Here is a 12,876-nt window from a genome sequence, read left to right on the forward strand (position 1 = left end):
TAGTGCAGCGCGGTCGTAATACCCTTTAAAAGGTCTGGATGCTAAAATCTGTAGTAAATGACATTAAAACCAATTTTTTAAATTATAAATATTTATAAATATATATATATATATATATATATATATATATATATATATATATATATATATATATATAAGACAGTCCATAGCTTGAAATGATGCAGAATCAAGAGCAAAAGAAAGTATAGTCCACTTGTGGTCTGGTGAATAACCGCAATTTATATGACTTCTGTGCTCACAGCTTCCCACCACCAAGCATTATCTGCCTCTCACCTCAATAACTCAACCCTGCAGGGTCAAACACGCATATATAACTCCAAGGAACACAGCCTCTGTCTTTCCACTCCTCAAGAATCACAGCTTCCAGCAATTAACCATCAGCTTTATGGGAAACAATCCTCCACCACAGGCTATGCAGTCTAATCACAGGCTTCCAGATGCGTCCCAAAAATGCAGGATGCTGCATGCCAAAATCGTACCGGTAGCCACTGGAGACGTCTGACCCGGGAGCTGTGGGTAAAGATTCCAAAATGGGCAGGCAGCACAAAACAGGACAGATGGAAAAATGGGCAAACCGAACCATCCAACATAACCTGCCAGGATGGTGGCAGTATCAAAATAATGCTGCCCCAAAAAAAATGTGTCCCCATCCATCCTTCCAGGCATCAGTGGTGCAGATTTGCAGGCGGCCACCTGGTCGTCTGTGCACACTTTCACAAAATTTTATAGGGTAGCTATGTTGGCATCTGTTGATGCCTTCTTTGGCTGCAAGGTTTGTAGTCCTTTGTTGGAGAGGATTAGTCCCCCTCGAGGGTGTACATTTTTGCCAGGTGAGCTCAAGTTGTTTCCTTGTTAAGCTCCTGTTTTACCTGGTTGGCTACGTTTAGCCTTTGGGAAGTATGTTTATTGCTATGATCTTCCCACCCCTCATATTGACACTGCTTTGGGACGTTCCAAGGGTCAAAGAAGATAGGGAGCTGTGTCCGTCAATGAACGAAACAGAAAACTGGATTTTTGCGTACTGTAAAATCCTTTTCTCTGATGTTCATTGACGGACACAGCAACTGTCCCTCTGAGTTGGGGTTTTTGGTCTTCTGACACTGCTTGTTACAAAACTGAAGAGCTAGAGCAGGAAGTGGGAGTATACCCCCTAGGACTGTACTATGGGTGTAGTCGCACTCTTAACTCTTTTCCGCCTAGTATCCTACTCCTAAAGAGAGCAGCATAACCCAAAGGTCAACAAAGATATGGAGCTGTATCAGTCTATAAACATCGGAGAAAAGAATTTTGCGGTAAGACAAAAATCCAGTTTTCCCCATTTCCCTGCTAAAGAAAATCATGTAATAAATCAGACAAACGAATTAAAAAGTGCATGTGTTATTTGTTTTACCAGGTAGTACTAGAATGGGACTCTACTCTGAACATCTCTTCTGTGTGTGAAGACCTTGTGGCAAACGTTGGAAATCTCAGTAAAGAAATGTTCAGACTTTGTGATATGTTACATAAGGTTAGTCTCTACCATGGTGTTTAGTTTCTCCTCACAAATTAGGTGAAAATATACACTCTTCACAATGAAGCAAGATTTATACAGGATATGTGTAAATGTGACAGAGAGAAGGTGGGAGTGTCGGGTCTGAGGTGGGCGTGTCGGCACTATTTTGTTAGCACCAAATCGTTCACTTCCCAGTCAACAAAACTGTGACAAGCTCTTGTCAAGAGGGGTCATCTTGAAGACGTGGTGTGGAAGGGAAAAAAGTGAAAGAATGGCATCCATGCAATTAAGCAGCGGTGTCCCAAAGAAATCTCTTACTGAATGATTCCATGTGGACCTTAAACATTGATAAAACTTTAGAACTCTGTATCCTACAACTGTCTAATAGAAATTAGTATAAAACTACATTGGGGGAGAGATAGATAATATAGGACTGCAATTAAGACATGTGTGACCTTTCGGTAAAGAAAATAAATAGTAGAAATAGCAGTGCAGAATGTTTTAACGAAGCCCACACACGCTGTAACGGAAGAAGTTTTCATCTCTTTCTTAGGAAATGTAAACTGCAAAGCGAAACTTCCAAAACAAACACTTCCAAAAATAATATAACTTGGGAATCTAGCTTATATACTCAGATAGTTGATTCATAGACTTGCTCCCTGGCTGTGCTTGAACTGTGGACACTGTGTTCAGGTTCTACTTGCATTGAAGTACATTCATTTGGCTATATTAACTGTGAACTAGGGAGTGTGTTTTTCTGCATGATTTCTTTCCTAACAATCTAGAAGAGGCTGAATTATAGGAGTTGAGAAAATGGGAGAAAGCCGGAAATGTTAGATTGAATTAATATATATACAGTACGCATGTATTTGGTGTGTGTGTGTATACACACTATATTGTCAAAAGTATTGGGACGCCTGCTTTTACACTCACATTAACTTTAATGCAATCCCATTCTTAGTCCATAGGGTTCAATATGGAGTTGGCCCACCCTTTGCAGCTAGAACAGCTTCAACTCTTCTGGGAAGACTGTCCACAAGGTTTACAAGTGTGTCTATGGGAATGTTTGACCATTCTTCCAGAAGCGCATTTGTGAGGTCAGGCACTGATGTGGAGGAGAAGGCCTCCGCTCTTATTCATTCCAAAGGTGTTGGGTTGAGGTCAGGACTGTGTGCAAGCCAGTCAAGTTCCTCCACCCCAAACTCCCTCATCCATATATGGGGGAACGCAGTTCCGGTACCTCCAGCACTGAATGTATGTAATGGCAATGCTACAATGTCTATTGGTACTGGCTGCTGTGGGATAAATTGTTGCTGGGATGGGTTTTATTGTTGTGGGGGGAGTTAGTGTTGTTGGGTAGGCCTATTGTTGCTGCTGGGGGATCTATTTTTGCAGGGCTCGGGCATCTTATTCATACACCATGAGTTGTTGGCTCGTACCCTCAGGTGATTGGACTTGGAAAGATTGAGGACCTGCCTCCTCTCGGACGCCTGCTCTATAACTTTTACCCACTTCGTGAGTACCTAGTTTTGTGCTATAAATGGATTGCTGCACTCCCATAGGCGATGCAATTAAATTCAGGAGACAAAAGCAAAAAACACAATGGTGTACAGGCAGGGGGAAGCAAGATGACGTGTTTCACATGACTGGCGCGTTTTGTCGAAACAATGCAAAACACAACCACTATACATTTATATACTGTATATCAAACATCACATGATTATACATGTATAATCAATTAGGTGATTGGGGGCCTGCACATTTTTATATTTGTTTCTATTTAGGAAAACATACCAATTAATCCTATATCTGTCAACAGGAGATTTGTTTCTCAAATAAAAATTGTATCTGTAAAAGAAAAAAAGATGCATCTACATACATAAATGTCTCCAATGGACATGACAAAACTATCCTGTTGATGTTTCCATTTATATATATATATATATATATATATATATATATATATATATATATATATATATATATATATATATATATATATATATATATGCTGTATCCAACTATAGGTAGGGGTTATACTAAATGATTCACATAGAACCAAAACTAAGGAGTTACTCAAAAAAGTGGGTCAAATCCTACTGAAAATTTAGGCCCACTAGAATTCTGGTATGTAGAGAAAATATCCAGAACACCTCTCCCTTTGATAAAATTCTAAATTTATCCCCACCCCTCCTAGGGGTGACCGCTTTCTATATACCCTGTCCCCCTGCCATGTTCCTTCTCAATATCATATCAACTTGCCTTGCAAGTTATTAAATAGATCGCATTTTTAGTGTTGTAATTTATAATAGATTTAATTTTGACGGTCCTGTGATTCGCAGTAGATCGAAACTGGTCAGATTGTATTAATCAGAGGCAACATGGACAATAAGTGGCTCCGCACCTAAATGTCCCTACAAAGTCCAGCCATGTTCTACTGCGGGTACAGGAACTATAATCACTAGGAGATAAGAGAGTTCGCTAAGAAGGGGGCCTGCCGTGACACTGTTTTAAATCCCTTAGATTTGATTTTTGCATAGCATCTTCATATAAAATCGAAATATGGCATTCCATGATCCTCCTGATCTTACTGTATCCCATGCTATAGGGAGTGGAGACAATAGAAATGTCAGATTAGGCTTACATTTTTTGCTTTTCAGCAACTTTACTCTGAGTGTAACCTCCGCAATATTTATAGCCCTACAAAGGACATTAGGTTAATACTCCCAAGCATAAAATCTATTATACATTTCCTCCTCCAGTTGAAAATCCACCTCCTCACTGCGAATCCTGCGTAGCCTCAAAAATTGACCTACTGTATCCCACAAATCACATCTCTCGGATGTCCAGAATCTGCGTGTAGAAGAATATTGTCAGACAAAAACTTTCAATGAAGACTGGACACAGTGTGACCCTCTTTGCTAGATAAAATGACATCAAGAAAAGGAACTGATCTGCTGTCCAAATGTCCTGTAAATCGCAGGTTTAAATCATTAATATTCAAATATTGTAAAAAATTATGTAAAGTCCCTACAGAGTCCGGACAAAGGAACAGCAGGTCATCTATGTAGCGACGGTAGAATCTAATGGGCAGTGGAAACGGATTAGTATCTTCAAAGATGTGTATCCTCTTCCACCAACCCACGTATAGGTTGGCGAGAGAGGGTGAAAAATGGGCACCGATGGATGCTCCGCATCTCTGGAGATAGAAAGTACCATTGAACAAGAAAAAATTGTGTGTTAGAAGATAACTGAGGCACTCCCAAGATGAGTTCTTTCTGGAAAATTACAGTGGGTATTCACCCATACATAAAGAACAGAACAGCCCGCAACCCCAATGCCTGCGGTATGGAAGAGTACAGACTGGACACATCACACGTGATCCATATGTCTCCATACACCTATTTCATTTGATCAAATAAGTTTAAAAGTTGTTTGGTGTCCCTCAGGTAGCTGGGTAGCTTCCTAACAGCTGCAATTGTCAGTCAACCCAAAGACCTAGATGTTAATTTAGTGAACCTATCCCAGCTACTATGGGCCGACCCATTAGGGAGGAATGCCCCTTATAGGTCTTGGGGAGATGCTGGAACACTAGGATAATCGGGAAATTAGGAACCATAACTTAACCTTCTTTCTCAGAGAAAACACCCAAACCACCCCTTTACACACAAGTTCAATCAAAACTTTCTTTTATTTAACAGTGGGGTTTCCTTCTAACTTAATATGTGTTCTCATCTGACAATTGCCTGCTGGCCTCCTCTTGATTACATTAAAGCATCTTGAATGACCACCAGACCACCTTTATCTGAACACATTTGAAAAACAATAGAAGAATTCTGACTTTAAGAGAATCCCGTTCATCCACAGTAAGGCTATCATTATGTCCTTTATTACTCATACGTGATGCTAACCTAGTAATCTTTCTCGGTGGAGCAACTAATTGTCCATGTTGCCTTGTTTAATACGATCTGACCAGTTTCTATCTATTGTGAATCACAGGACCTTCAAAATTAAATCCTTCATAAATTGCAACACAAAAATGTTCTCTTACGTCCTCCGACAGTCGCCGCCGCCTCTAAGTCATCACTGTTGGGTATTGACTTCCCCTCCGCAGGAGTGGCTAGGCATAAAGACTTGTTTAAAAGAATAAAGGCGTTTGCATATACACACCCACGGGGGCTGTCCCATCTGCTCAATACCCCCCCCCCCCCTGCATGGTCACTCCCAACTCAGTTTCTTTCTGCCTAGCGTCAGGAGCGGTTAGGATTTCCTGTGCTGGGGCTACAGTTTCAGCCTAACTAATCTTTTATTTGATTTTCTTTGAAAATTTCAGTTTTTTCTTACTTTACTAGCTGTTTATTTTGTCAGCTTTTAGTTGTTAGTCGTTTCTTCGGATGAAGATGGATCATGCGGTGCTGGGATTCGGACTGACCGCCCTGGTTCTCCAGGGCAGAGGGTCAGATGGACCCCCAGCCCGCCATCGAGCATTCAGCTTATGGTTCGCCCTGGCATTATGAACGACCCATCCCTGCTCGCTGCAGGGATGCAGCCGTGAGGTGGCTACCTCACAGGACACATCTGCGATGCTGCAGTGTCATGTCCCTGGCTAACGGCACTCCCTGTCAGATGAGGACAGAGGCTTTCCGTTCTGAAAGGCTCCCCACGCCATCTGGTACAGGTAAGTACTTCTGTGTGGGGTGGCAGTCCTGTGTTGCTGTGTGTCCCCCATGTCTGTGACTCCCTATCAGTGTTAATTTCGTTGACTAAAACCGAATAAAACGTTTTAGTCGACTAAATTAACACAATTTTAGTCGACTAAAATATGACTATAACTAAAACAAGTCAGATGACTAAAATACGACTAAAACTAAAATGGCATTTTTGTCAAAAGACTATAACTAAAACGAAATCGATATTTGCTGCCAAAATTAACACTGGTTCATGCTCAAAGCTTAATACCATAAATAATAACATATTAGATTTTTCACTCCAGGACCAGTAGTATATATAATGAGTTTGGAAATTGTAGAGAAATGCTTAAATAATGCATTACAAATTACAATTGAACTACACCCATTAGATTATAGATGACTAAAATGAGTTTTAGTCGACTAAAATGTACTGGAGTTTTAGTCTACTAAATACGACTAAAACTAAAACACTTGCAGAAGACTAAAATGGGACTAAAACTAAAATGCCATTTTAGTCCTAAGACTAAAACTAAATTGAAATTTGCTGCCAAAATTAACACTGCTCCCTATGCGGTCCCTGCGGGGATCGCTTGTACATGCGCTGCGGTGCTGTATATTTTTGGGGGTCTCCTTCCCTGTGTCACTTCGGTGCTTGTTGGGGGTGCAGACTGTGTGTGGCGGCCGCAGCGGAGTGAAAACTGCGCGGTCCGCCATTTTAAGTATGGGCAGGCATGTTGCTTCGTTATGGGCAATAATACATGCTGTTTTGGCGCCATCCGTCCGCCATTTTGCGGTAGCAGAACGATCGTTCCGGCCACATTTTCGGCGGCCATTTTACCGAAGTCTCCCATTCAATCCTATGGGGCAGCCATTTTCCCTGAGTCATGCAGCCTTTAGTTCAGCCTCCTCTCACACCACTTCCTTTTCCTCTTGAAGCAGGACACCGGTGGTAACACTCTGCAGAGCTCTGCAGATCATCTCTCTCAATTACTCTCTGTATTGTCACTTTTGGCTCAGTTTTTTTTTTTTTTTTCTTCTCCTGTTTGGGGGTCTTTGTCGCTGTAGCAGTGGGCTGCGCACTCCGCAGCGATCTTAAAGGGGCAGTACAATTTTATTGCACTATGGTTTTTTGTCTGGAGCAATGGATTCTCAGGACTGCAAATTACCCCCAGCTCTGGTGGGGGACCCCTGTTCTCCTGTGACCCCTCTGAGTCCTGATTTGGCCGCTGTAGTGACGACCTTAGTGTCTAATATGGAAATGCCGATGGCTGAACGTGCTGCTAGAAAGAGGGCCAGATTGTCCTTTTCTTCTGATGGTGATATGGCTGCTGCGGCGAGCGTGCCCTTTTCAGGGTCCTGCTCATCCTTGGACCCGCTGGGGTCTGAGGGGGAGGCTGAGGTGGAGGGGGTTGATACTTCCTCCCCAGGGTCGCCTGCAGAGCGCGCGACCATGGATGAATTGATTGTTTCTGAAAAAGAAACACTGCATTTGGAGGATGTGCCCACTCCTCCGGGCATTGTCATCTTTTGGGACACATAGGACCTGCAAGTCGGCGCAGGTTTTTCCCTGTCCCGCTGAGTTTCATTACACTGTTAATGAAATGTGGCGCACTTTAAAACCTCCATTCCTGGTACCTAGTCGGTTCAAATTGCTCTATCCTTTTGCGCCGGCTACGGAATCACGATGGTGTGTGCCTCCGCAGGTAGATCACACTGTGGCAGTCCTTAACAATGCTACCTTGGTTCCTTCAGAGGATACCCCGGTTTTTCGGGATCCCACGGACCGGCGGTTGGAGTCTCTAGCACGCCATTCCTATACAGTGGCGGGCTCGCTGCTCAAACCCATTTTCGCGTCCGTTCTAGTGGCTCAGACGGTGGCTGATTGGACTGCGGTGCTTAGGAGCAACCTCATGTCTGATGCTGTTCCACCTGCTCGGCTGGATATGGTGGATCAAATTCACAGAGGAATCATGTATTTGTGTGATGCGGCCTTGCATGAGGCCCCTTTGGTAGCACGCCTGTCTAGTGTCTCGTTACTTAACCGTCGACTGCTTTGGCTGAAGAGCTGGTCGGCTGACCAGTCCTCGAGGAAAACAGTTGCTGATTTTCCCTATGCTGGTTCTCGCCTTTTTGGCGAGGCGTTGGATACCCTGGTAAAAGGCGTCACAGGGGGGCAAGAGCACTATGCTGCCCCAGAACCCGAAGAACAAGTCCTTTCATGGCAAGCGGGGTTCTACATCTCGACCCACTCAGGGGTCCTTTCGTGCCTTTCGGAACCAATCCAAAGGCAAGCCCTTCAAGGGCCAGGGTATTTAGAAGAAGCCCTGGGCGGGCAAGTCGAAGCCAGGCAATGCCAGCTCGGCGGGTCATTCCGCCTCCGCCTGAAGGGGCGCCCTCACACAATTCTGGGGTGGGGGGATGTTTGCGCGGTTTCCTCCAACCTTGGCAACTCCGGGTTTCGGACAGGTGGGTTCATGAAATCGTTCGATCAGGTTACAAGATCGAATTCCTCTCCCGGCCAGGGAACAGGTTTTTTGCCTCAAATCTTCATTTGCCTCCTGGGCGTCTGCAGGATCTGCACCAAGCGGTGCGAGACCTTCTTGCTCAAGGGGTGATTCTCCCGGTGCCTCATCGGGACAGGTTTCAAGGTTTTTATTCAAACCTGTTCACTGTGCCCAGGAAGGAGGGCAAAGTACGTCCATTTCTGGACCTGAAAGCGCTGAACCGCTTCATGCGAGTTCGAAAGTTTCGAATGGAGTCTCTCCGTTCGGTGGTGGCCTCTCTGAGTCCAGGAGAATTTCTGGCCTCGATAGATCTGAAGGATGCGTATCTGCACATCCCCATTTTCGAAGGTCACCAGAGGTACCTTCGGTTTGCTATCGCAGAGGACCACTATCAGTTGTGGCATTACCTTTCGGTCTCGCTTCGGCTCCAAGGGTTTTTACCAAAGTGCTGGCTCCGGTTCTGGACCTGTTGAGAGCACTGGGCATTGCGGTCTTGGGGTACCTGGACGATCTCCTTCTGAGATCGAGTGTCAGCCAAAACCTTCTGCGCGATCTGTCCACTACGGTACAGACGCTACTGGAGTTCGGATGGACCATCAACGTTCAAAAATCGGCGTCACCATCGGTTCGTCTTCCATATCTGGGAATGATTCTGGACTCTGCTCAGGCAAAGGTGTTCTTGCCGGAGGACAAGCTCCGGACCTTGCAGGACGAGATCAGGTCCCTCAGGGACAATCCGTCCTCGTCACTCAGGGCTTGTATGCGAGGCCTGGGGTTGATGGTTTCGGCCTTCGAGGCGATACCCTTTGCCCAGTTTCACACGCGGGCTCTCCAGGCGGAGATCCTGGCCAGGTGGGACAAACTCCTTCAGTCTCTGGATCTGAGTGTCTCATTGAGTCGCCAGACCAGATTGGCTCTTCTGTGGTGGCTCCAGTCCCCCGACTTCGCGGCCGTCCTGTTCGGGTACAGACAGACTATGCTACCGCGGTGGCTTACATCAACCACCAAGGGGGCACCAGGAGTGCCCAGGGTGGCCCGGGAGGTGACCGACATTCTGTCGTGGGCCGAGACTCATGTCCCGGCGATTTCGGCAGTTCACATTCCGGGTGTGGAGAACTGGCAGGCCGACTATCTGAGCCGCCAGACCCTGGACCAGGGGGAATGGTCCCTGCACCCGGAGGTCTTCCAGATGCTGAGTGCGATGTGGGGATCCCGGACGTGGATCTGTTCGCATCCCGGTTAAACCGAAAGGTGGAAAGGTTCGTGGCAAGAACGCGCGATCCTCTGGCGGACGCCTAGGATGCGTTGGTGGCCCCTTGGCATCAGTATCGTTGGATGTATGCCTTTCCCCCGATCCAGTTGCTGTCCAGGTTCCTCTGCAGGCTAGCCTCGGAACCGCACCTGGTGATTCTGGTGGGCACCGGACTGGCCACGCCGGTCCTGGTACGCCGACGTTGTTCGTCTGGCAGTGGCGCCTTCGTGGCGGCTGCCAATGCGGGAAGATCTCCTGTCTCAGGGTCCGATCTTCCATCCTGCTTTACAGTCGCTGGCTTTAACGGCCTGGCTGTTGAGACCCAGGTCCTGAAGGACAGGGGTCTATCCCCTGAGGTCATCCCTACCCTTGTCAAGGCTAGAAAGACCTCCTCTGGTAAGATCTATTACCGTACATGGAAGGCCTATGTCGCCTGGTGTGAGTCCAGGGGGTTCTCCCCTCGGTGTCGAGAGTGTTGGCCTTCCTCCAGTCTGGGGTGGACCAGCGCCTGGCGCTGGCCACGATCAAAGGCCAGGTGTCCGCACTGGCTGTTCTTTTTCAACGCCCTGTGGCATCTCATTTCCTGGTTCGCACCTTCATTCAAGGTGTGCAACATTTGGCTCCTCCCAGGAAGGAGCCCTTACCTCCATGGGACTTGAACTTGGTTCTGTCCGTATTACAGGGTGCTCCGTTTGAAAACATACGGAAAATATCGTTGCCTCTGCTGTCCAAGAAGGTTGCCTTTCTGGTGGCGATCACTTCGGCTCGCAGGGTGTCGGAACTGGCGGCGTTATCTTGCCGTTCTCCGTACTTAGTGATTCACAAGGATAAGGTGGTTTTGCATCCGCAACCCTCCTTCCTTCCTAAGGTGATTTCTGAGTTCCACCTTAATGAGGACATTGTCCTGCCTTACGAAGCCTAAGCATCCGAAAGAGATTGCTCTGCATTCCCTGGATGTTGTCAGGGCGATCAGGGTTTACCTGTCATCCACGGACTCCTTTCGAAAGACCGATTCCCTCTTTGTCCTTCCTGAGGGACCTCAGAAGGGCATGGCTGCGTCTGCAGCGACTATTGCCAAATGGATCAGACAGACCATTGAACAAGCTTATGCTTTGAAGGAACGGGTTCCACCCTTCCCTGTTAAACTGCACTCTACCAGATCTGTGAGTGCGTCTTGGGCCTATTGGCATCGGCCCTTGTTGGCCCAGGTGTGCAAAGCTGCGACTTGGTCGTCGGTGCACACTTTTTCCAAATTCTAGATGTTAGATGTTCTGGCATCAGCTGATGCCTCCTTTGGCCGCAAGGGTCTCAGTGTGGCAGTGCCATGAAGGACCCTTGTTTTTTTCTATGGGTCCCTGGCTGTTGGTGTTTGCTTTCCTGGGCTGTTGCTCCTGTTGAGCATTATTTTTTCTGTTGCCCAGCAGGATCTCTTACTGTGCATGTAAGATTCCTTTCTCTGATGTGGGTACTGCGTTGCCTTTTCTACGGTTGCGTCTCCCACCCCTCATGTCTATACTGCTTTGGGACATCCCAACAGTGATGACTTAGAGGCGGCGGCGACTGTCGGAGGACGTAAGAGAAAACTGAATTTTTGTAAAATCTTACCTGTAAAATTCCTTTCTCTGAGTCCTCCGACAGTCGCCGCCCCCGTCCCTCTTTTGGGGTTGTGTTATTATTCCTACTGCTATGCTGCCAAACTGAGTTGGGAGTGACCATGCGGGGGGGGGGGTATTGACCAGATGGGACAGCCCCCGTGGGTGTGTATATGCAAACGCCTTTATTCTTTTGACTAAGTCTTTATGCCTAGCCACTCCTGCGGAGCGGAAGTCAATACCCAACAGTGATGACTTAGAGGCGGCGGCGACTGTCGGAGGACTCAGAGAAAGGAATTTTGCAGGTAAGATTTTACAAAAATTCAGTTATTTGATAACTTGCAAGGCATGTGCAATCTAATATGTGGGTCGCACGGCTAGGAGACTTCGGGATCGTTTGCACGACCATGTCTTTAACATTGAGAAGGAACATGGCACCAATTTAGCTAGACACTTTAATGGGGCTCATGGAGGCACCACCTACCTATTACAGATACAGGGTATAGAGAATGTTGTCACCCCTAGGAGGGGGTGTGGATAAATGTAGAATCTTATGTAAGCGAGAGGTGTTCTGGATATTTTCTCTACATACCAGAATTTTAGTGGGCCTAAATTTTGAGTGGGATTTGACTCACTTTTATGAGTGACTCCTTCGTTTCCGTTCTATGTGAATCATTTAGTAGAAGTCTTACCTATAGTTGGATGCACCATATATGTATGGAAACCTCAGCGGGATAGTTTTGTCATATCCATGGGTGTGTTTATGATCTTTTATTAACATACACATGTGCTATATCTTTTTTGATTTGTTCTTTGTTTTTGCATGTTCCTTTTTAGGTTCATTGTTGTTTTTAGAGATATTTATGTAGATGTATCTTTTTTTTTTTTTTTTTTCTTTTACAGATACAATTTTTATTTGAGAATCAAACCTCCTGTTTACAGATTTAGGATTAATTGGTATGTTTTCTTAAATGGGAACAAAGATTGAAATGTGCAAGGCTTATCACCTAATTAGTTGATTACACCTTTGTTATCATGTGATGTTTGATCTGGACTGCGGCCTCGCCCTACCCACTTGGAGCAGCTGAATTTGTTTTCTTAGTTTGTGCTAGTGGCTTCGCTAGTTTATTTTTCCTACATTTTTTTTTCCTAAGAATTCTTCAATCCACCTTAGTGTATTCTAATGCGTACACAGAAGCAGGGTATCTGGATTGGTGCAACCACTGTAAAACCTTGAGAGCTGCACCCAGACCCCATGCTATGGGGATGGCCTATAATGTTGCTTTGGCCACTGGATCTTGCATAGGGTGCTCACTTTGGCACT

General features: G+C 45.8%; 1 protein-coding gene across 1 annotated transcript in view; it reads left to right on the top strand.

Moving 5' to 3' along the window:
- ASZ1 (ankyrin repeat, SAM and basic leucine zipper domain containing 1) overlaps positions 1 to 12,876 on the top strand; it is a gene marked incomplete at its 3' end in the record, with an annotated part of 757,393 nt that overhangs the window by 658,452 nt on the left and 86,065 nt on the right. Inside the window, exon 12 of the mRNA XM_082255308.1 lies at positions 1,415 to 1,528. Within this exon, the coding sequence (XP_082111434.1) occupies positions 1,415 to 1,528 (114 nt within the window). The remainder of the gene's footprint in view (positions 1 to 1,414; positions 1,529 to 12,876) is intronic.

Source organism: Pelophylax lessonae (genome assembly GCF_965119305.1).
Source record: "Pelophylax lessonae genome assembly, chromosome: 4".
Taxonomy (NCBI): domain Eukaryota; kingdom Metazoa; phylum Chordata; class Amphibia; order Anura; family Ranidae; genus Pelophylax; species Pelophylax lessonae.